This window comes from Artemia sp. Qi Xiang Cuo, chromosome 2 (genome assembly GCF_049724085.1).
Source record: "Artemia sp. Qi Xiang Cuo chromosome 2, ASM4972408v1, whole genome shotgun sequence".
Classification (NCBI taxonomy): domain Eukaryota; kingdom Metazoa; phylum Arthropoda; class Branchiopoda; order Anostraca; family Artemiidae; genus Artemia; species Artemia sp. Qi Xiang Cuo.
Window position 1 is genome coordinate 9,599,078 of NC_142795.1, and position 25,515 is coordinate 9,624,592.

The following is a 25,515-nucleotide window of genomic DNA, read 5'->3' on the forward strand; positions in this document are numbered from 1 at the left end:
AGACCTCCCAGATCCCCCTGGTTCTGCTAATGATATTCCAAAGAAAAAATCGTTTATTTATAAATGAAAATATATATGGAAATTCGCACCAGTAGGTTCGATTACAAATGTTTTATTTCAACATGTACATATATACAATCAGGAAAAACAGCGCATATGCTTAGTAACATACTTGAGCGCTACAAATTAAGAACAAGCAAAAACGAATGCCTCCTTAACTAACCTATCCAACAAAAAACAAAAAAAAGTGGAACGGTTCCCCTGCAGATTTAACTTTCATATAGTTTTTAGCAACCTCTGAAACAATTGTTTATCAGACTGCTCACAAATTTTACCTGGAATTGCGGCCCTGACTTTTGGCCCAATAAGACGAACACTGAAAAACACTCTACCTTTGGTGAACTTCACTTGAAAAATCACATCTATGAGTTGTCGAGTAACTATGGTATCGGGAATTAGTTGGGAGATTAAAACACAGATGAAAAGGTAGAAGTCTATACAGATATGCAATAAAGAAAATATGGATGAATAAAGAAACAATAATTTTTTTTAGAAAATGATTGGGAAAAATGGCAAAGGCGTTATAGCATATCAGTACTTTGGGAAAGATTCGGGAAGATATTCTTCTTGCATGTTTATGAAACGACATTGCCGTTTCGACAAAATTTGTCGTTTTGATCAATTTTCATCCAGAATAACACCACGGTATTTAAATTAATCAACCGTTGTAGTGGACATTTAAAACATAGAGAACCAATCTGCAATGGATAACCCAGTTCGAGAAAAAAAAATATATAATGGTATGTTTTTTTCCTAAGAGCTAGTAAATTATTTGAGTACCAATAAGGTGCAGTTAGTAACGAACTTTCAAGATTATGGAAAAGAACTGATAGACCTTAACGAGAAGCAAGAATTACCAAATCATCAGCAAACACTGTAATTTTACAAAGAGGCAAAGCTTCAGCCAGGTCATTTATAAAAACAAGAAATAGGATAGGCCCAAGGACAAAACCCTATGTTACTCCGTAATAAATTGGGAAAGTATCCGAATGAAGGTCTCAAGATTTATCAACACATTCAAGTCGTTATCCAGAAAGATAAGATGTAAAACAAATATAAACTTGTGATGAAAAACCATAGGACATGGGTTCAGAAAGAAGCAAAGAGTGATCTACGGTGTAAAAATTCTTGGTGACATGAAAGAAAATTCAAAAAAATGTTCACCATTACCTAGTGAATTATTTGTGCTTTATTTAAAGTTTATGCATTGCCGGTTTTGTTAATATACCTTTTCTGAACCCATATTCAGAATAATAGAGAATATTATTTTCTGATAAATAACTTTGTAATTTCTTCTAAAATTTTACAAAAAACCGAAAGCAGGTAGATACCTATATAATTTGAAAGATCAGTCTAACTATAAGCTTAGGTAATGCTATAACATTTAATATTTTAATAGCTCAGAAAATACCACCGGGGTCAATGATACGTTAAAAATAAAGGTGTCCCAATCAGGGGCGTAATTTTCTATGGAGCAGGGGGCAACTGCGTCTCCGAGATCTCGGCCCCCCCCAGAACCTAGTTCCCCTCCCCCCCAGCTTAAATTTAGTTTCTTCCAAATTGTCAAAACTGAGATAAATCTGCATAATTCAAGCATCAACAGAAACAGATCATTTTTATTATTTTTATATATTTATCTTTATAGTACTATAAAGTACCTTTATAATACTTTTATGCTACTAAATAGTACTTTTATGGAACCAAATGGCTTATATTTTAGTTTCAACTGTCATTTTCACTTGATTGAGGACAATTAGCCCAAAATTTAATCCCCCCCCCCTCCCGGATTTTGATGAAATTACGCCACTGGGTACAATCTGATTTCCATTAAAGGTGACAGAAAAATAACAAGTAATGCTTTTGTACTTACCGCTCTAAAAAGTAATGGAACAGTCTGTGGTTTTGTATCAATAATGATGTTGAACATATCCCTTTGTTTTAGTTCGTCCATCACATGTCTATACGTAGATGGGGTTGCTTGTCGTATATATATTTCGGTATTCTTTGTTGGAGTTCTTACTAAATCTTGTAAACGAATTAACCCTAAAAGATAATATTTATAAAAAGAAAACATAAAATTGTAAAAAAAAAAATCAAATACATCTTACTTTAACTAACAGTGTTAAAAATCATCTAGTAATTGTAAAAGATAACTCTCCTAAATAATATAAATTAAATTCAATAAGAACTTTCTCTCCGGAGAAAATACAATACTTTTTGGTAAGAAATTACACATATATATATATATATATATATATATATATATATATATATATATATATATATATATATATATATATATATATATATATATATATATATATATATATATATATATATATATATATATATATATATATATATATATATATATATATATATATATATATATATATATATATATATATATATATATATATATATATATATATATATATATATATATATATATATATATATATATATATATATATATATATATATATATATATATATATATATATATATATATATATATATATATATATATATATATATATATATATATATATATATATATATATATATATATATATATCTTACCAAAAAGTATTGTATTTTCTCCGGAGAGAAAGTTCTTATTGAATTTAATTTATATTATTTAGGAGAGTTATCTTTACAATTACTAGATGATTTATATATATATATATATATATATATATATAATATAAATATATATATATATATATATATATATATATATATATATATATATATATATATATATATATATATATATATATATATATATATATATATATATATATATATATATATATATATATATATATATATATATATATATATACATTTGCTCAACCATTTTGCTCAACGTAGTTGAAAGTTCTGAAATTATATCTTTGAGTATGACACTCCCCAAAAGGTCTTCAGGGCAAGGGTTATAAGTTATGCCCATGGGCATATATGGTTCTTATGGAAGGAATGCTCGTATAAACTTCAGAGAGGTTCATTTGATTGGAAATTGAAAGTTATAGTTCACTTCTTAAGCTTCAAAAGATATCGGAGGGTAACCAGCCCCTCCTCCCCAACGCCCGTTTTTCTCAAATGCATCCTATAAAAATTTCTAGATAGCTATTTTGTTAAAACTAGTTCAAAGTTAATATAACAAAAACACCAGTGTCGGCAAAACACCCCTAGGCTCTAGAGCAGTCATTATAAGTAATGCCCTGGGGGCATATATGGTTCTTATGTAATAAATGCTCGAATAAATTTCAGAGGGCTCATTTAATTAGAAATTGAAAGTTCTAGTTCACTTTTTAAGAGTCAAAAGAGATTGGAGGGCGTCTAGCCCCCCCCCCCCCGCCCTTTTTTCTCAACCCCTTCTGATAAGAACTTTGAGATAGCCATTTTTTTTAAATAGTTCAAAGACCATATAACGAAAACTCCGGGGTCGACAGAGACCCCCAGGGCCCGAAGGCAGGCGTTGTAAGTTATGCCCCTGGTGAATGTATGGTTCTTATGGAAGGAATGCTCGTAAAAACCTCAGAGAAGGCTCATTTGATTGGAAATTGAAAGTTCTAGTTCAGTTTTTGATATTCAAAAGAGACTGGAGGGCAACTAGCTGCCCCCACGCCCCTTTTTTACCGAAATTATCCGATAAAATATTTGAGACAGCCATTAAATTAAAAATTGTTCAAAAGTCAGATAACAAAAACTCAGGTGTAAACGCAACGCCCCAGGGCCCGGGGCAGACGTTGTAAGTTATTCCCTTGGGCATATATGGTTCTTATGAAAGGGATGCTCGTATAAACTTCAGAGAGGGCTCATTTGATTGGAAATTGAAAGTTCGAATTGACTTTTTAAGAGATTCGAGGGCAACTAGTCCCCCCTCCCCTTCTTTTTTCAAACCCATCTGATGAAAATTTTGAAACAGACATTTTGTTAAAAAAAAAATAGTTCAAATGTCGGATAAGAAAAACTCCGGTGTCAACACAGCCCCTCAGGGCCCGGAAGAAAGCGTTGTAAGCGTTGTCCTGGGGACGTGCATGGTTCTTATGAAAGGGATACTCGTATAAACTTAAGATAGGGCTCATTTGATTGTAAATTGAAAGTTCTACTTCACTGTTTAAGAGTCAAAAGATATCCGAGTGCAACCAGCCCCCCCACATACCCTTTTTCCTCAAGCCTATCCGATAAAAATTTTATTATAGCCATTTCATGAAAAATAATTCAAAGGTCAGATAAGAAAAACTCCTATGTCGACGCAACACCACAGGGCCCGGAGGCAGGCGTTGCTAGTAATATTTTGGGGGCATATATCGTTTTTATGGAATGGATGCTCGTATAAACTTTGGAGATGGTTCATTTGATTGGAAACTGAAAGTTCTTGTTTAGCTTTTAAATTAGAAGTGGTGCCTTTGTAAAATTACATTTTTTATTGGACCTTTAACTCTTGCCTCGGCTTGTCTTTTGTCATTAAGAAAGACATATTGCCAAACCTTTGTTTCTTTTAATTGTTCAGGTGGTGGGACAAAAACTTCTTTTTCTTTCAACGATTTATCTAGTTCAGGTTTTTGATTTTACAAGGTATGGAAGGCATTGACGACCACCTTTGGTTCTTTTAACTTTTCAGGTGGTGGGACAAAAAATTCTTCTTTTGCGTTGTCTTTTGTCATTTTGAAAGACATATCCCCGAACCTTTGCTTCTTTTAATTGTTCTGGTGGTGGAACAAAAACTTCTTCTTTTCCCTTGGCTTGTCTTTTGTCATTATGAAAGACATATCGCCGAAGTTTTGTTTATTTTAATTGTTCAGGTGGTGGGATAGAAACTTCTTTTTCTTCCAACGATTTATTCAGTCCATATTTTTGATTTTCAAAGGTATGGTAGGTATTGTTGACCTTATCCATGTCAAAATCCAAAACTCAATAATCATCGCTATCATTATCAATTTGTTTGCTTCGTTACACCCCGGCTTATCTTTTGTCATTATGAAATACATATCACCGAACCTTCGTTTTTTTTAACAAAGGTATGGTAGGCATTGACCACCTAATCCATGTCAGAACCCCAAATCCAATCATCATTGCTATCATTTTCAATTTTGACACGTTTCGATTGTCGCTGTCCAGGTTGATTTTCATTGACTCTCTGCTCTTCATTTTCATTTTTGACTCCCTCACTTGTTCGTCTTCGCATGTCTTCTAAATGCGTGTGTCTTTGCTCTTCATTTTTAAGACGCTCTAATTATCGTTTTCGCATATATTCTAACCCCCTGTGTCTTTGCCCTTCATTTTCATTTTTGACACGTTAGTTCAGGTGCTGGTTCCAAAAAATCATCATTTATAAGTAAGTACAACTGCAAATTCTCGCTTTTTGGGCCTTCCAACAGACATTATCAGAGGCAACGCTGTAGCGTTGCCTATAGTAAAGGCCATACGGCTCCAATGTTTCATTAGTATTTTTTTCCCCAGAGGCACTTCATATCAAAGGGGTCGTCGTAAAAACTTCAAAGGGGGCTCATTCGATTGATAATCGAGAGTTCTAGTGCCCTTTTTAATGGTCAAAAGTGATTGGAAGGCAACGAACACCCCTTCCTCGTCCACCATTTCCCTAAACACATCCAATCAAAATTATAAGATAGCCATTTTGTTCTACGTAGTTGATTTCCAGATACAAAATTATGTTTTTGAGGAGGACACTCCCCCCACATCCCTCAGGGCAAGGGTTGTAAATTATGCCCTGGGGGCAAATAAGCTTTTTTATAGAAAGCTTTGTCGTAGAAACTTCAAAAAGGGCTAATTTTATTAGAAAATCAAAGGGCTAGTGCCCTTTTTAATAGTCGAAAGTGATTGGAGGGCAACTAACTCCCCTCTTACGCCCACCTTTCCCCCAAACACATTTCATCAAAATTTTAAGATAGCCATTTTGTTCAACGTGGTTGAAAACTCTGAAAATTATCTGAGTCTTTGAGGATGACACCCCCCCCCCCACAGCCCTCAGGGCAAGGATTGTAAGTTGTGCCCTGGGGGCATATAAGGTTTTTATAGAAAGCTTTATTGTATAAACTTCAAAAAGGGCTCATTAGATTGGAAAGTTAAATGGCTAGTGCCCTTTTTAATAGTCAGAGTGATTAGAAGGCAACTAACACCCCTTCCACGCCCACAATTTCCCCAAACACATCCAATCAAAATTTTTAGATAACCATTTTGCTCAACGTAGTTGAAAGTTCTGAAATTATATTTTTGAGTATGACACTCCCCAAAAGGTCTTCAGGGCAAGGGTTATAAGTTATGCCCTTGGGCATATATGGTTCTTATGGAAGGAATGCTCTTATAAACTTCAGAGAGGTTCATTTGATTGGAAACTGAAAGTTATAGTTCACTTCTTAAGCGTCAAAAGATATCGGAGGGTAGCCAGCCCCGCCCCCACGCCCTTTTTTCCCAAATGCATCCGATAAAAATTTTTAGATAGCTATTTTGTTAAAAATAGTTCATATAACAAAAAATCCAGTGTCGACACAACCCCCCAGGGCCCAGGGGCAGGCGTTGTAAGTTATGCTCTGGGGGCATATATGGTTCTTATGGAAGGGACGGTCGTATAAACTTCAAAGATGGTTTTTTTTGATTGGAAATTGAAAGTTCTATTTCACCTTTTAATAGTCAAAAGAGATTGGAGGGCACCTAGCCCCCCCCCCTCCAAGCCCTTTTTTCCTCAAACCCATCAGATAAGAACTTTGAGATAGCCATTTTTTTAAAATAGTTCAAAAACCATATAAAGAAAACTCCGGGGTCGACAGAGACCCCCAGGGCCCGAAGGCAGGCGTTGTAAGTTATGCCCTGGGGGAATTTATGGTTCTTATGGAAGGAATGCCCGTAAAAACCTCAGAGAGGGCTCATTTGATTGGAAATTGAAAGTTCTAGTTCAGTTTTTGACAGTCAAAAGAGATTGGAGGGCAACTATCCCCCCCACGCCCCTTTTTTACCGAAGTTATCCGATAAAATATTTGAGATAGCCATTAAGTTAAAAATTGTTCAAAAGTCAGATAACAAAAACTCAGGTGTAAACGCAACGTCCCAGGGCCCGGGGCAGACGTTGTATGTTATGCCCTTGGGCATATATGGTTCTTATGAAAGGGATGCTCGTATAAACTTCAGATAGGGCTCATTTGATTGTAAATTGAAAGTTCAAGTTCACTTTTTAATAGTCAAAAGAGATCCGAGGGCAACTAGCCCCTCCCCCCCCCACGCCTTCTTTTTCCAAAGCCATCTGATAAAAATTTTGAGATAGATATTTTATTAAAAGAAAAATAGTTCAAAGGTCGGATAAGAAAAACTCTGGTGTCAATACAACCTCTCAGGGGCCCGGAAGAAGGCGTTCTAAGTTATGCCCTAAGTGCATGCATGGTTCTTATGAAAGGGATCCTCGTATAAACTTCATAGATGGTTCATTTGATTGGAAATTGAAAGCTTTTGAATTGAGGGCTTATATGATTGGAAATTTTGAGATAGCTAGTTTTATAAAAATTGTTTAGAAATTAGATAACAAAAACTCCGGTGTCAACAAAACCCCCAAGTCCCAGGGGGTAGGCGTTTTCAGATAGGGCTCATTTGATTGGAAATTGAAAGTTCTACTTCACTTTATAAATGTCAAAAGATATCCGAGTGCAACTAGCCCCCCCCCCCCACATACCCTTTTTCCCCAAGCCTATCCGATAAAAATTTTATTATAGCCATTTCATGAAAAATAATTCAAAGGTCAGATAAGAAAAACTCCTATGTCGACGCAACCCCACAGGGCCCGGAGGCAGGCGTTGCTAGTAATGTTCTGGGGGCATATATCGTTTTTAAGGAATGGATGCTCGTATAAACTTTGTTGAGGGTTCATTTGATTGGAAACTGAAAGTTCTTGTTCACTTTTTTAGAGTCAAAATTGATCGGAGGACAACAAGCCCCCCTTCCCTTCGACGTCCTAAATGCATCAGATAAAAATTTTATGATATACAATTTCTTAAAAATAGTTTAAAGTTCAGAAAAAAAAATCCGGTGTCAAAGCAGCTCCCGAGGGCCCAAGGGTAGGCGTTTTAAGTTATGCCCTGGGGGCATATGTGTTTGTTATGGAAGGGATGCTCGTATAAACTTCATAGAGGGCTCATTTGATTGGAAATTGAAAGTTGTAATTCTTTTTTTAAGAGTAAAAATTGATCGGAGGCCAGCTAACCTCCTCCCACACTCCATATATTTTTTCCCCAGAGGCACTTCATATAGAAGGGTTCGTCGTATAAACTTCAAAGGGGCTCATTTCAAAGGGGGCAAACTTTTTTTACTTTGATATTGTTATTTTGATACCAGTTTTGATACTTTGATGAACATTTGTTTATTTCTTTAAGTTTTATTTTGAAATAAGGAATTTTTAAAAACTTGAAACTTTTTGCAATCAAAAACGAACTAAATTTAATTAAAAAAAAACTTTTCCGAAAAATAAGTTTTTCGAAGAAAAGTAAAAGTCATTTTAAATTTAAGCTCAGCATATACAAATACCTGTTAAAATTCAAACTCAAAACGACCAGTAATTACTATTAAAAAATAAATGAAACCCAAAACGAACAGAAATTAAATAAACAATCATAGCAAATAACATACAAGAAGTAATAATATAAATGAATAAATAGATTTTAGAGTGAGTAATGCTTAGATTGAATATGAAAATCAAGCTTAAAAAAAAAAAAATATATATTTTGCTATTGAAGTATAAATGAAACTTATAAATGAAAACGAACAGAAATTAAATAAACAATCAATTCAAACAAACATACAATAGATATTAATGTAAATGAATAAATAAATCTTAAAAGGAGTGAAACTTAAATTGCGTATGCAAACCAAGCTTGAAACGAACAAAAATAACTACAAACAAGAGTTTGGGTATCGCCTCCTTCTCTCACTGTAAGAGTCTAAAACTTACTGCGTCATTGGCGCTTTACTAAAGATTATGTGTGTCTTGAACAGTCTTGCAAAGTATAAACATTAAATTGAATATTTGATATATAATAATATTGGTTGTTGAAAGATCCATCAGTTCAGGAATTTGTTTCACTTTAATTTTATTTCTATTTTCAATGCTGTAAGAACTGGAAAAGAAAATATATGTACTATAATTTGTTTTCAGTGAAGCGGCAATGACGCAGTAGGCGTTTGGTTTTTATTTACAGTTAAGGAAGGGGGCAGTATTCAAACTCTTGTTTGTAGTGAAATTATAGTCGTCTTAAACAGGTTTACAAAGATTTTACTATAATTTTAATGTTTATTTTCATATGTAGAAATGTTTATTTTTAATGTATATTTTCATAAGTACAAAAGAAAATATTTGTAATAAAATTGGTTTTCAGTAAAGTGCCAATGACGCAGTAGGTTTTAGACTTTTACAGTCAGAGGAGGAGGCGATACCCAAACTCTTGTTTGTAGTGATTTTGGTGCATATTCAATTTAAGTTTCACTCGCTTTAAGATTTATTTATTCATTTGCATTGATATCTATTGTATGTTTGTTTGCATTTATTGTTTGTTTAATTTCTGTTCGTTTTAAGTTTTATTTATACTTCCATAGCAAAATTTTTTTCCGTTTTAATCTTGATTTGCATATTCAATCGAAGCATTACTCGCTTTAAGATCTATTTATTCATTTATATTATTACTTGTTGTATGTTTTTCCCATGATTGTTTATTTAATTTCTGTTTGTTTTGGGTTTCATTTATTGTTTAATAGTAATTTATGGTAGTTTTGAGTTTGAATTTTAGCAGGTATTTGTATCTGCTGAGCTTAAGCTTAAAATGGTCTTTACTTTTCTTTGAAAAACTTATTTTTTGGAAATTTTTTTAATATTAATATTGTGTAAATAACTGTTGTGTTGGAAACTCAACAATCTTATTTATGCCATGCATGACATCATATAAGAAAATACTTATAAGATGCCATATATGATGTCATAAGAAATGCTTATATGATCTACGTACATAGTATATGATGTTATTTGCAAAAAAGCCAAAATTCAGGCTTTCAACTATTTTTCTCGGACTTCTAACGTATGTAGATTGTTTTTTTATGCGAAATTATCCATATATATGAATTTTCTTAAAAAAATATGGATCCATTTTCGAGAAATAGATTAAATATATACATACATAATTATTACTCACATATAAAGATATTACATATATGTGTGTGTGTTTGTGTGTGTGTGTTGTGTGTGTGTCTGTGTGTCTTCGAATCATCAGGATGTATATAAGCTTTGAAAATTAAAAAATATGCAATTGTTACCGGGTGATGACAAGCGTGCAGGGGCCTTAGGCTCAACCTATTAAATTATGGAGGCTAAACATCCTAGGTGCTAATCGTAGTGAGCAGTGAGCAGAGAGATGCGAGGCAACACTATATTTGCAGGAGTCAAAAGCTTGAGCTACAGTGTTGTTTGCGAGGGAGGTGACACGAGACTGCATTTGCGAGAGTTGACTGCCTGAGCTAGTGAAGGGGGGGGGGAGGGGTGAAAGAAAGCGGGCCCTTTTGCTAGTATTCTCTAAAGAAAAGTTAATATGTCATAACAGCATCAACATCAGTGAAATAAGTACAAAAACCAGAATAATAATGGTAATTACGATGACAATTAAATTAGCAGGAGTAGTAATAACAATGAAGTAACAAAAAGCATCGGAGAACTAAACAGAAATAATTATGTATGCACTAATAAGGCTTTCAAACAGTTAGTGGCACCGAACTGAAAGTAAGAAGTGATTCAGCTCAATAGTAACCGAAACTTTAAAAAACTAAATTTTGATAACAATAGACACATTAAAAGAATTGAATTTCATGGGGATCCGAAATATATAAAGTTTAATTAAGTTTTATAATACCCATCAAAAGTTACGAACCTGAGAAAATTTGCCCAGTTTTTAAAAAAGGGGCAAACAATCCCACGTTAAGTGTTGTTAAAAGAAACACACTACCAGATTTATCATATTAGAGAGCCCTACTGTACAGGTTTCAGGCTCCTTATTACAAAAATTTGTTATTTCCCATTCTTTTTCCAGAAGAAAGATCACGGATACGTGTTTATTTGTTGTTGTTTTTTCCCCAGGGGTGATCAAATCGAACCAGTGATCCTAGAAGATCGGGAGAGCTATAAGGGCAGCTAACCCCTCTTCAACGCCTTTTTTCCCAAAGTCTTTCGATCAAAGTATTTATAAGGCCATTTCATTCAGCATAGTCGAAAGGTCTAATAACTTTATCTTTGGAGATGACGTGACCCCCAGAGCCCCTGGGGAAAGGGTTGTATGTTACGAAATATAACCACTGTTTAAGTACTATATAGTATTTGTTATTGGGAAGTGTACAGACATGTATTTGGAGGGGATGGGAGATTTTCTAATGGGTGGATTTACTACGGTGAAAATTTTCCTTGAGGAGGAAAGTTTCCGGAGGGGACTTTCCAGGGTAAGTTTTACCATGGGAGAATTTGCCAGAATTACTTTACGAAATGGTTTTTTTTTTCTTACTTTCTGTTTGTCGACTAAATTTAACATGTGGAGATGCTCCAGGGGAAATTTTCAGTGGGCTGGGATTGTCTAAAGAGGTTTTCCATACAAGAGGATTTTTAACACGAGAAGTTTTTCACTGATAATTTTTTCGTGGGTGCGATTTTCCACCGGGGGTAGGGGGACTTCCGGGAAAAAATTTCCACATAGGGGAATATCCGACATGATTTGGAAAACGATAAGAAAATTATACGCTTTTTCAAATGAAAGTATGATAAGGAGAATTTTTCAGGGGGAAGGGCTATAAGTTATGAAATTTACCCGTTGTTTACGTTTAGTATTTGTTATTGGGTCCGGAAAAAAAAATTCCTGAGGGATTTTCAACGAGGATGGAATTCATCGGGACGAATTTTTCAGGATGGGTATTTTACATGGGAGGAACTTTACTTCGGGGTATTTTCTATAGGGGGAAGGAATTTTTCACGGAGGAAGCTACATTGCCCAGCATTATTTGAAAAACGATCACAAATAAAATTTGAAAACCAAGTTTTTTTTTAACTGAAAGTAAGGAACAACATTAAAACCTAAAACGAGCAGAAACTATTGCGTGTATGAGAAGTTTTTTTTTACTCCTTAATACTGCGCTCTCTGCGCTAAAGTTTTATTTTTTGTGCCAATTTTGTTAAGGACAATTCCTGATACACAAGGGCCGTTGGATTAAAATAAGCAGCTGTTTTTAAAGTTATGAAATATTTTAGCATGAAGAACTAAATACTGAGGAGGGGGAAACCCCCAATATAGCCTATAGGGAATGATTTCTGCTCGTTTTAAGTTTTAATGTTGCTCCCTATTTTCGGTTGAAAAAACGTGTTTTTTATTTAATATTAAAACAGATCGTAATGATTTTCATGCACCTCAAATAAAATAAACAGTTGTACATTAGTCAAAGCAAATAATATAAAGAATATACAATGAAAGGAGATAAACATGCCAATGATTAAATTAGAAGACATGCAATTTTATGAAAGCAATGATCTTGGAAAGTCGTTTTACCTTTGGAATTCACCGTCTCAGCTGTAAGAAGAAGTTTCGTTAGAAATATTTATAACATAACTTAAACAATATAAGTTTAAACTATTCTAAATTAAAGAAACTTGAATCAAAGCGATTTGAACCTGAACGATAATCTAATTGCTTAATTAAAATCAAATATTTAACTTATTTATGATTTCAGGTCTAAAACAATCCAAACTTGTTTAATAGTCTAGAAGTAAGGAACTGTATGTTTGAGATGTTAACATTTTCACAGATAATTTTGACTTTGAAAAAAAAAACATAATGCTTTGATATTGACAATGCTTTGCCAGTATGGTCCATTTTCTCACAGTAAATTATCAACTGAAATGTTCTGAAGCCCAGATTTTTTGTTCAGTTTCCACGCCAGCACATTTTAATAAAAGAAAAACACAGAAAAATTTCTAAGAACTTGCTATTTCTTGTAAAAGAGTTAGAGTTTTATCAATCGGTGACGAAGATGATAACCCATTACATTCCTAAAAAAGAATCTCAAATTATGTCAAATTGATTAGTCATTGAGTTTAACACATTTTATAGTTTTCTCTAATTAAACAGTACTATCTAATTAGGTATCAAATTGGGGCTTTTTATAAGGGCTATCTGATAATATTGGTAGATGGTAATAACTTTACTTAAGCTATGGATGTCAGGTCTTGATTTTGTTTAAACGATAATTTCGACGGGACCTGTGCCAGTCAGTAGAAAGGCCTCAGGAGGTCCCATCCCTCACCCCTGCTGCCACCTACAACTTTTTTTACATAATTTATTCAAGGATTATCGATCGAGTCTAATGGGGGTCAAGGTCAATCGATCTGTTGTTGGTTGGCCACGTGTAATGACATGAGGATGATTTACATAATCGGCGGGGGAATTATTGATTTACGAAAGGGGAGATTAAGAAACAAACATGGCCTCTTTGATCTTTAGGTTAACCTAACCTGAGAACTTGATTTACATAATCGCTAGGGGAATGTATTGATTCACGAAGGGGGAATTAAGAAACATTATGGCTTCTTTGATCTTTAGGCGAACCTAACCTGAGAAATTGATTTACGTAATCGGCGGGGGAATTATTGATTCACGAAGGGGAATTAAGAAACAAACATTGCTTCTTTGATCTTTAGGCTAACCTAACCTGAGAAATTGATTTACATAATCGCTAGGGGAATGTATTGATTCACGAAGGGGGAATTAAGAAACATTATGGCTTTCTTTAATCATAGGTCTGAGGGATAAACGTTCTTTAGGTCAGAGAGAAAAATTAATATTCTATTTTTAAATAGGGCTTCATTGATCTTTAGTGTCAGGAATTAGAAATGACGTCACTTGTTATCTTGGAATTATGTGGGAGTCTAAAGAGATAGAAATTCTATTTTTAAATACGGCTTCACTGAGCTTTAAGTCGGAGAGATAAATTGATATTCTCACGAAACCTTTATAGTGTAGCTAGGAACATTTATGAGATGAAGAGATTCACGTAGGAAAGGGTTTCCTAGAAATTTGAAATGTGAAAGCACAGAGATGCCAAAAACAAAAGGAACACGCTGAAGTTACGATTAGGGATTATTTGGGCGAAACCGTTTTAGGGAATTATTTCGGCGAAACAGTTAGAGACATTTTAAAAGATGATTTAAAAGATGATTTTTGAAGAGGATTTGAGGGTGAAACTCTGTGGTAGTCATAATACACAAATTCCATTTGCACAGTGTTGTGAGGTCCCCTACCACAACCCCAAAGAGTCCTCATACCCTACCCCGACTCAAAGGGCTCCGATCCCCTTACCCCCATCCCGAAGGAACCCCCCGGTCCCCAAAGGTTCCCCGGGCTCCCACCCGGCCCCCCAGACCCCCAAAGGCCCTCCATTGGCCCCCAAAGGGCCCCCTCCCTCTCCCTCCCTTTCCTCCCCCTCCTCACCTTCCCCTCCCCCACCCTCCTCCCCTCGTCCCCCTCCCCTCCCCTTCCCTCCCCCATTTTTTAATATTTTTTGAAACCTATAGTTTGGGATGAGTAGTTTGCTATTTTTGACTTTTCTGAGCTAGGTTTCTTAGCCTTTTATAGGTGTGTGTTGTCAGAAACTTATGATTTGGCATATGTAAATTACTATTGTTGACTTTTCTGAGCCAGATTTCTTAGCCTTTCGTTGGTGTGTGTTTTCTGAAACCTATAGTTTGGGATGAGTAGTTTGCTATTTTTGACTTTTATGAGCTAGGTTTCTTAGCCTTTCGTAGGTGTGTGTTGACTGAAACTTATGATTTGGGATATGTAAATTACTATTTCAGACTTTTCTAAGCTAGATTTCTTAGTCTTTCGTTGGTGTGTGTTGTCTGAAACCTATGATTTGGGATTTGTAGTTTGGCTTTTTGGACTTTTCAGAGCTAGGATTCTTAGTCCCTCATAGGTGTTTGTTGTCTGAAACATATAGTTCGGGATGAGTAGTTTGCTATTTCAGGCTTTTCTGAGCTGAGGTTTCTTAGTATTTCATAGGTGTGTGTTGTCTGAAACTTATGACTTGAGGTGTCTAATTTGCTATTTCAGGCCTGTCTGAGCTAAGGTTTCATAGTATTTCGTAGGTGAATGTTGTCTGAAACTTATGATTTGGGATATGTAAATTACTATTTCGGGCTTTTCTAAGTTAGATTTCTTAGTCTTTTGTTGGTGTATGTTGACTGAAACCTATGATTTGGGATGTAAGGTTCTTAGTCTTTCGTTGGTGTGTGTTGTCTGAAACCTATGATTTGGTATTTGTAGTTTGCTTTTTTGAATTTTCATAGCTAGGATTATTAGTCCCTCATAGGTGTTTGTTGTCTGAAACCTATAGTTTGGGATGAGTAGTTTGCTATTTCAGGCTTTTCTGAGCTAAGGTTTCTTAGTATTTCGTAGGTGTGTGTTGTCTGAAACTTATGACTTGACGTGTATAATTTGCTATTTCAGGCTTTTCTAAGCTAAGGTTTCATAGTATTTCGTAGGTGAATGTTGTCTGAAACTTATGATTTGGGATATGTAAATTACTATTTCGGGCTTTTCTAAGATAGATTTCTTAGTCTTTCGTTGATGTGTGTTGTCTGAAACCAATGATTTGGGATGGGTGGGTTGCTATTTTTGACTTTTCTGAGCAGGATTTCTTAGCCTTTCCTAGGTATGTGTTGTCTGAAACCTATGATTTGGGTAATGGTTAATTTGCTATTTTTGACTTTTCTGAGCTAGGTTTCTTAGCCTTTCATAGGTGTGTGCTGTCAGAAAATTATGATTTGGGATTTTTAGTTTTCTTTTTGGACTTTTCGGAGCTAGGATTCTTAGTCCCTCATAGGTGTTTGTTGTCTGAAACCTATAGTTTGAGATGAGTAGTTTGCTATTTCAGGCTTTTCTGAGCAAAGGTTTCTTAGTATTTCATAGGTGTGTGTTGTCTGAAACTTATGATTTGAGGTATGCAATTTGCTATTTCCGACTTTTCATAACCAGATATTTTAGTCTTTCGTAGGTGTGTGGTGTCTGAAACCTATGATTTGGGATGTGTGAGTTGCTATTTTTTGACTTTTCTGAGCTGGATTTCTTAGCCTTTCGTAGGTGTGTGTTGACTAAAACCTATGATTTGGGGCTCAATTTTTCATAGAAGATAGAAAAGTTCATGATCTCTTCTGAATTTTACCAAAGAACAGAATTCAGTTCTAATTTCTCCAGAGAAAACAAAAATCTTCCACTTCAGTTCTTTATTTCACAAAGACATAAAGAAATTTAAAGTTCAATTCTAAATTTTTCGGTGGAAGATAGAAAAAGTAATTCCATACTTATGAATTTTTTCACGGAAGATAAAAAGTTCTAGTCCAATTTAAAATTTTCTCAACGAAGTGAAGAAAAAGTTCAAGTTCTCTACTGAATTTTACCAAAGAACACAATTCAATTCTAATTTCTCCAGAGAAAATAAAAATCTTCCACTTAAGTTCTTTATTTCACAAAGACATAAAGAAATTTAAAGTTCAATTCTAAATTTTTCGGTGGAAGATAGAAAAATTAATACCATACTTGGGATTATTTTCACGGAAGATAAAAAGTTCTAGTTCAATTTAAAATTTTGTCAACGAAGTCAAGGAAAGTTCAAGTTCTCTTCTGAATTTTCTCAATGAAAAAGAAATTAGTCATTGATCATTTCTATTTTTCCAAATAATATAAAAATTTTCCACTTTAGTTCAGATTTGTCTCGAAGAGATGAAAAATTTAAAATACTGGTCCAAATTTTTCACAAAATAAATAAGTTCAAGTTCTGTTCGGAATTTTACCAAAGAACACAATTCAATTCTAATTTCTTCAGAGACAACATAATTATTCCACTTCAGTTCTTTATTTCACAAGGACATAAAGAAATTCAGAGTTCAATTCGAAATTTTTCGGTGGAAGATAGGAAAAGTAATACCATACTTGTGAATATTTTCACGGAAGATAAAAAGTTCTAGTTCAATTTTAAATTTTCTCAACGAAGTGAAGAAAAGTTCAAGTTCTCTACTGAATTTTACCAAAGAACACAATTCAATTCTAATTTATCCAGAGAAAATAAAAATATTCAACTTAATTTATTTATTTCACAGAGACATAAATAAATTTAAAGTTAAATTATAAATTTTTCTGTGGAAGATAGAAAAATTAATACCAAAATTGTTAATATTTTCACGGAAGATGAAAAGTTCTAGTTCAATTTAAATTTTCTCAACGAAGTGAAGAAAAGTTCAAGTTCTCTACTGAATTTTACCAAAGAACACAATTCAATTCTAATTTTTCCAGAGAAAACAAAAATCTTCCACTTAAGTTCTTTATTTTACAAAGACATAAAGAAATTTAGAGTTCAATTCTAAATTTTTCGGTGGAAGATAGAAAAAGTAATACCATACTTGTGAATATTTTCCTGGAAGATAAAAAGTTCTAGTTCGATTCAAAATTTTCTCAACGAAGTGAAGAAGAATCCAAGTTCTCTTCTGAATTTTACCAAAGAACACAATTCAATTCTAATTTCACCAGAGAAAATAAAAATCTTCCACTTAAGTTCTTTATTTCACAAAGACATAAAGAAATTTAAAGTTCAATTCTAAATTTTTCGGAGGAAGATAGAAAAAGTAATACCATACTTGTGAATATTTTCTCGAAGAGATGAAAAATTTAAAATACTGTTCCAAATTTTTCACAAAAGATAAAAAAGTTCAAGTTCTCTTCGGAATTTTACCAAAGAACACAGTTCACATTCTAATTTCTCCAGAGAAAATAAAAATCTTCCACTTATGTTCTTTATTTCACAAAGACATAAAGAAATTTAAAGTTCAATTATAAATTTTTCGGTGGAAGATAGAAAAAGTGATACCATACTTGTGAATATTTTCCCGGAAGATAAAAAGTTCTAGTTCAATTTACAATTTTCTCAACGAAGTGAAGAAAAGTTCAAGTTCTCTTCTCAATTTTACTAAAGAACACGATTAAATTCTAATTTCACGAGAGAAAATAAAAATCTTCCACTTCAGTTCTTTATTTCACAAGGACATAAAGTAATTTAAAGTTCAATTCTAAATTTTTCGATGAAAGATAGAAAAAGTAATACCATACTTGTGAATATTTTCCCGGATGATAAAAAGTTATAGTTCAATTTAAAATTTTCTCAAAGAGGTGAAGAAAAGTTCAAGTTCTCTTCTGAACTTTACCAAAGAACACACTTAAATTCTAATTTCTCCAGAGAAAACAAAAATCTTCCACTTCAGTTTTAAGTTTCACAATGAAATAAAGAAATTTAAAGTTCTATTCTAAATTTTTAGATGAAAGATTGAAAAAGTAATACTATGACTGTGATTGTTTTCCATGAAGATCAAAAGTTTCACTTTATTTATAATTTTTCTTAAATTCAGTTCTGATTTTTCTCAAAGAGATGAAAAATTTAAAGTTCTGTTCCAAATTTTTTATAGAAGATAGAAAAAGTTATACATTGATTGTGAATATTCAACATGAAGATAAGGAACTCCACTTTAATTCAGTGCTTTCTTGAAGAAGTGCAAAATGTTCAAGTTCTCTTTTTAATTTTCTTAAAGAAGTGAAAAAAGTTATCTCAATTCTGAATTTTAGCAATGAAAATGAAAAAACTTTCCACTTCAATTAATAATATCTCACAGACATACAAAAATTAAAGGTCAGTTCTAAATTTGTCTGTAGAAGATAGGGAAAGTTATAATATGATTGGGATTATTTTCCAATGAAGATAAAAAGTTTCACTTTAATTCTAATTTTCTTAAATTCAGTTCCGATTTTTTGCAAAGAGATGAAAAATTTAAAGTTCTCGGCCAAATTTTTCATAGAAGATAAAAAAAGTTATACATTGATTTTGAATCTTCGACATGAAGATAAGGTGCATCACTTTAATTCTGAGTCTTCTCGAAGAAGTGCAAAATGTTCATGTTCTCTTCTGAATTTTCTTAAAGAAGATAAAAAGTTAGCTCAATTCTGAATTTTACCAATGAAAATGAAAAAAGCTTCCACTTCAGTTCTTAATTTCTCAAAGACATAAAAAATTCAAAGTTCTCTTCTAATTTTTCCAAGAAAATAAAAAGGTTCCTTTGTTCAGTTCTGGTTTTTTCTCAAAGAGATGAAAAACTTAAAGTTCTATTCTAATTTTAAATTAAATTTTAGCTCCTTTGTCTTATGGATTTACCCCTCAAATTTTTAAATTAGAAAATGAGTGACTCGTTCCATTATTAAAGACAATCGTTCAAACTCGTTCATCTAACCTCCAAAACAATAGGTTAGGTTAGGTATAAATAAATATTAATAAATAAATAGAAACATTTCTACATGTTTAAGTTAGGTTAGGTTAGGTTAACTTGTCATGAGCGCTCATGATAAGTTAACCTAACCTTTTCTGGCGAGTATGGTTAGGTTAGGTTAGGCTAGATTAAGTACGCTTCGAGTTAGGTTAGGTTAAGTTAGGTTAGGCTAACCTAACTTAATCTAACCTAACCTAATCATACACATAACTTTTTGCCTGTCTCTCACCTAACCTAAGCTAACCTAAGTGAAGCGTACTTAATCTATCCTAACCTAACCTAACCATACTCGCCAGAAAAGGTTAGGTTAACTTATCATGAGCGCTCATGATAAGTTAACCTAACCTAACCAAACTTAAACATGTAGAAATGTTTCTATTTATTTATTAATATTTATTTATACCTAACCTAACCTATTGTTTTTGTGGTTAGATGAACGAGTTTGAACGATTGTCTTTGATAATAGAAGGAGTCACTCATTTTCTAATTTAAAAATTTGAGGGATATATCCATAAGACAAAGGAGCTAAAATTTAATTTAAAATTATAATAGAACTTTAAATTTTTCATCTATTTGAGAAAAAACCAGAACTGAAGTGGAACCTTTTAATTTTCTTGGAAAAATTAGAAGAGAACTTTGAATTTTTTATGTCTTTGAGAAATTAAGAACTAAAGTGGAAGCTTTTTTCATTTTCATTGATAAAATTCAGAATTGAGCTAACTTTTTTATTTTCTTTAAGAAAATTCAGAAGAGAACTTGAATATTTTGCACTTCTTCGAGAAAACTCAGAATTAAAGTGATGCACCTTATCTTCATGTCCAAGATTCAAAATCAATGTATAACTTTTTCTATCTTCTATGACAAATTTGGCACAGAACTTTAAATTTTTCATCTCTTTGCAAAAAATCGGAACTGAATTTAAGAAAATTAGAATTAAAGTGAAACTTTTTATCTTCACTGGAAAATAAACACAATCATAGTATAACTTTTCCTATCTTCTACGGAAAAATTTAGAACTGAACTTTAAATTTTTTATGTCTGAGAAATTATTAATTGAAATGGAAGGTTTTTTCATTTTCAATGGTAAAATTCAGAATTGAGCTAACTTTTTTCTCTTCTTTAAGAAAATTAAGAAGGGAACTTGTACATTTTGCACTTCTTCGAGAAAACTCACAATTAAAGTGATGCACCTTATCTTCATGTCGGTGATTCAAAATCAATGTATAACTTTTTCTATCTTCTATGAAAAATTTGGAACTGAACTTTAAATTTTTCATCTCTTTGCAAAAAATCGGAACTGAATTTAAGAAAATTAGAATTAAAGTGAAACTTTTTTTATCTTCACTGGAAAATAATCACAATCATAGTATAACTTTTCCTATCTTCTACAGAAAAATTTAGAACTGAACTTTAAATTTTTTATTTCTTTGAGAAATTATGAACTGAAGTGGAAGGTCTTTTCATTTTCATTGGTAAAATTCAGAATTGAGCTAACTTTTTTCTCTTCTTTAAGAAAATTCAGAAGAGAACTTGAACATTTTGCACTTCTTCGAGAAATCTCTGAATTAAAGTGGAGTTCCTTATCTTTATGTTGAATATTCACAATCAATGTATAACTTCTTCTCTCTTCTATGAAAAATTTGGAACAGAACTTTAAATTTTTCGTCTCTTTGAGAAAAATCAGAACTGAATTTAATAAAAATTATAAATAAAGTTAAACTTTTGATCTTCATGTAAAATAATCACAATCATATTATTACTTTTCCCTTCTTCCATCTAAAAATTTAGAATAGAACTTTAAATATCTTTATTTCATTGTGGAACTTAAAAATGAAGTGGAAGATTTTTATTTTCTCTGGAGAAATTAGAATTGAAGTTTGTTCTTTGGTAAAGTTCAGAAGAGAACTGGAACTTTTGTTCACTTCGTTGAGAGAATTTAAAATTTAACTAGAACATTTTATCGTCCGTTAAAATATTCACATGTATGGTTTTACTTTTTCTATCTTCCACCGAAAAATTTAGAATTGAACTTTAAATTTCTGTATGTCTTTGTGAAATAATTAACTTAAGTGGAAGATTTTTAATTTTTCTGATGAAATTAGAATTTAATCGTGCTCTTTAGTAAAATTCAGAAGAAAATTTGAACTTTTCTTCACTTTATTGAGAAAATTGTAAATTGAACTAGAACTTTTTATCTTCCGGGAAAATATTCACAAGTATGGTATTACTTTTTCTATCTTCCACCGAAAAATTTAGAATTGAACTTTAAATTTCTTTATGTCTTTGTGAAATAAAGAACTGAAGTGGAAGATTTTATTTTCTCTAGAGAAACTAGAATTGAATTGTATTCTTTGATAAAATTCCGAAGAGAACTTGAACTTTTTTGTCTTCTGTGAAAAATTTGGAACAGTATTTTAAATTTTTCATCTCTTCGAGACAGATCTGAACTAAAAGTGGAAAAATTTTTATATTATTTGGAAAAATAGAAAAAGATCAATGACTAATTTCTTTTTCATTGAGAAAATTCAGAAGAGAACTTGATCTTTCCTTGACTTCTTTGAGAAATCTTTAAATTGAACTAGAACTTTTTATATTCCGGTAAAATATTTAAAAGTTTTGTATTTCTTTTTCTATCTTCCACCGAAAAATTTAGAATTGTAATTTAAATTTATTTATGTCTTTGTGAAATAAAGAACTTAAGTGGAAGATTTTTATTTTCTCTGGAGAAATTAGAATTGAATGTGTTCTTTGGTAAAATTCAGTAGAGAACTTGAACTTTTCTTCACTTCGTTGAGAAAATTTTAAATTGAACTAGAAATTTTTATCTTCCGTTAAAATATTCACAAGTATCTTCCGTGAAAATATTCACAAGTATGGTATTATTTTTTTTATCTTCCACCGAAAAATTAGAATTGAACTTTAAATTTCGTTATGTTTTTGTGAAATAAAGAACTTAAGTGGAAGATTTTTATTTTCTCTGGAGAAATTAGAATTGAATTGTATTCTTTTTTAAAATTCAGTAGAGAACTTGAAATTTTCTTCACTTCGTTGAGAAAATTTTTAAAAATTGAACTAGAACTTTTTATCTTCCGTGAAAATATTCACAAGTATGGTATTACTTTTTCTATCTTCCACCGAAAAATTTAGAATTGAACTTTAAATTTCTTTATGTCTTTGTGAAATAAAGAACTTAAGTGGAAGATTTTAATTTTCTCTGGAGAAATTAGAAATGAATTGTGTTCTTTGGTAAAATTCCGAAGAGAACTTGAACTTTTCTTCACTTAGTTGCGAAAATTTTAAATTGAACTAGAACTTTTTATCTTCCGGGAAAATATTCACAAGTATGGTATTACTTTTTCTATCTCCCACCGAAAAATTTAGAATTGAACTTTGAATTTCTTTATGTCTTTGTGAAATAAAGAACTTAAGTGGAAGATTTTTATTTTCTCTGGAGAAATTAGAATTGAATTGTGTTCTTTGGTAAAATTCAGTAGATAACTTGAACTTTTCTTCACTTCATTGAGAAAATTTTAAATTGGATGGACTAAGAATCCTAGCTCTGAAAGGCCGAAATAGTAATTTACATATCCCAAATCATAAGTTTCAGACAACATTCACCTATGAAATACTATGAAACCTTAGCTCAGAAAGGCCTGAAATAGCAAATTAGACACCTCAAATCATAAGTTTCAGACAACACACACCTACGAAATACTAAGAAACCTTAGCTCAGAAATGCCTGAAATAGCAAACTACTCATCCCAAACTATAGGTTTCAGACAACAAACACCTATGAGGGACTATGAATCCTAGCTCTGAAAAGTCCAAAAAGCAAACTATAACTCCCAAATCCTAGGTTTCAGACAACACACTACAATGAAAGACTAAGAACGTTATATCCCAAATCATAGGTTTCAGTCAACACACACCAACGAAAGACTAGGAAATCTAACTTATAAAAGCCCGAAATAGTAATTTACATATCCCAAATCATAAGTTTCAGACAACATTCACCTACGAAATACTATGAAACCTTAGCTCAGAAAGGCCTGAAATAGCAAACTAGACACCTCAAGTCATAAGTTTCAGACAACACACACCTACGAAATACTAAGAAACCTTAGCTCAGAAAAGCTTGAAATAGTAAACTACTCATCCCAAACTATAGGTTTCAGACAACAAACACCTATGAAGGACTAAGAATCCTAGCTCTGAAAAGTCCAAAAAGCAAAACTACAAATCCCAAATCACAGGTTTCAGACAACACACACCAACGAAAGACTAAGAAATCTAGCTTAGAAAAGCCCGAAACAGTAATTTAGATATCCCAAATCATAAGTTTTAGTCAACACACACCTACGAAAGTCTAATAAATCCAGCTCTGAAAAGTCCAAAAGCAAACTACTCATCCCAAACTATAGGTTTCAGACAACAAACACCAATGAAAGTCTAAGAAATCTAGCTAAGAAAAGTCTTAAATATTAATTTACATATCCCAAATCATAATTTTCTGACAACACACACCTATGAAAGGCTAAGAAACCTAGCTCAGAAAAGTCAAAAATAGCAAACTACTCATCCCAAACTATAGGTTTCAGACAACAAACACCTATGAGGGACTAAGAAATCTAGCTCAAAAAAGCCCGAAATAGTAATTTACATATCCCAAATCATAATTTTCTGACAACATTCACCTACGATATACTAGGAAAGCCTAGCTCAGAAAAGACTGAAATAGCAAACTACTCATCCCAAACATAATTTTCAGACAGCACACACCTATGAAAGGCTAAGAAATCCAGCTCAGAAAAGTCATAAATAGCAAACCACCCATCCCAAATCATAGGTGTCAGACAACACACAGCTACGAAAAGCTAACAAATCCAACTCAGAAAAGTCAAAAATAGCAACCCATACACCCCAAATCATAGGTTTCAGACAACATACATCAACGAAATACGGGGCCCGGGGAGGGCCTACGAGGGTCTGGGGGGGCCCTTGAGGGCCGGGTGGTCCTTTGGGAGCTTGGGGGGACCTTTGAGTCCTTCTGTGTCTCAATGCATAAAAAATATTAAAAAATGGGGGAGGGAAGGGGAGGGGGAGGAGGGGAGGGGGAGGAGGGAAGGGGGAGGGAAAGGTGAGGAGGGGGAGGGGAGGGAGGGAGAGGGAGGGGGTCCTTTGGGGGCCAATGGAGGGCCTTTGGGGGTCTGGGGGGCCGGGTGGGAGCCCGGGGAACCTTTGGGGACCGGGGGTTCCTTCGGGATTGGGGTATGGGGATCGGAGCCCTTTGGGTCGGGGTAGGATATGAGGACTCTTTGGAGTTGTGGTAGGGGACCTCACAACACTGTGCAAATGGAACTTGTGTATTATGACGACCACAGAGTTTCACCCTCAAATCCTCTTCTAAAATCATCTTTTAAATCATCTTTTAAAATGTCTCTAACTGTTTCGCCGAAATAATTCCCTAAAACGGTTTCGCCCAAATAATCCCTAATCGTAACTTCAGCGTGTTCCTTTTGTTTTTGGCATCTCTGTGCTTTCACATTTCAAATTTCTAGGAAACCCTTTCCCACGTTAATCTCTTCATCTCATAAATGTTCCTAGCTACACTATTAAGGTTTCGTTAGAATATCAATTTATCTCTCCGACTTAAAGCTCAGTGAAGCCGTATTTAAAAATAGAATTTCTATCTCTTTAGACTCCCACATAATTCCAAGATAACAAGTGACGTCGTTTCTAATTCCTGACACTAAACATCAATGAAGCCCTATTTAAAAATAGAATATTAATTTTTCTCTCTGACCTAAAGAACGTTTATCCCTCAGACCTATGATTAAAGAAAGCCATAATGTTTCTTAATTCCCCCTTCGTGAATCAATACATTCCCCTAGCGATTATGTAAATCAATTTCTCAGGTTAGGTTAGCCTAAAGATCAAAGAAGCCATGTTTGTTTCTTAATTCCCCTTCGTGAATCAATAATTCCCCCGCCAATTATGTAAATCAATTTCTCAGGTTAGGTTCGCCTAAAGATCAAAGAAGCCATAATGTTTCTTAATTCCCCCTT

The 25,515-nt window shown here is 33.1% G+C and overlaps 1 protein-coding gene across 7 annotated transcripts in view; it reads right to left on the reverse strand.

Moving 5' to 3' along the window:
• The window catches only part of LOC148954888 (glutamate receptor ionotropic, kainate 2-like), a 453,254-nt gene that overhangs the window by 288,305 nt on the left and 139,434 nt on the right, over positions 1–25,515 (reverse strand). For 4 of the 7 annotated variants that reach the window (XM_089099056.1, XM_089099038.1, XM_089099045.1 and 1 more), the window contains exons 5-6: positions 12,639–12,659; positions 1,931–2,103 (exon numbers count right to left, since the gene is read on the reverse strand). In XM_089099056.1, coding sequence (XP_088955182.1) covers positions 1,931–2,103; positions 12,639–12,659 — 194 coding nt within the window. The remainder of the gene's footprint in view (positions 1–1,930; positions 2,104–12,638; positions 12,660–25,515) is intronic. The other 3 variants (XM_089099042.1, XM_089099050.1, XM_089099034.1) reach the window with 1 other exon arrangement.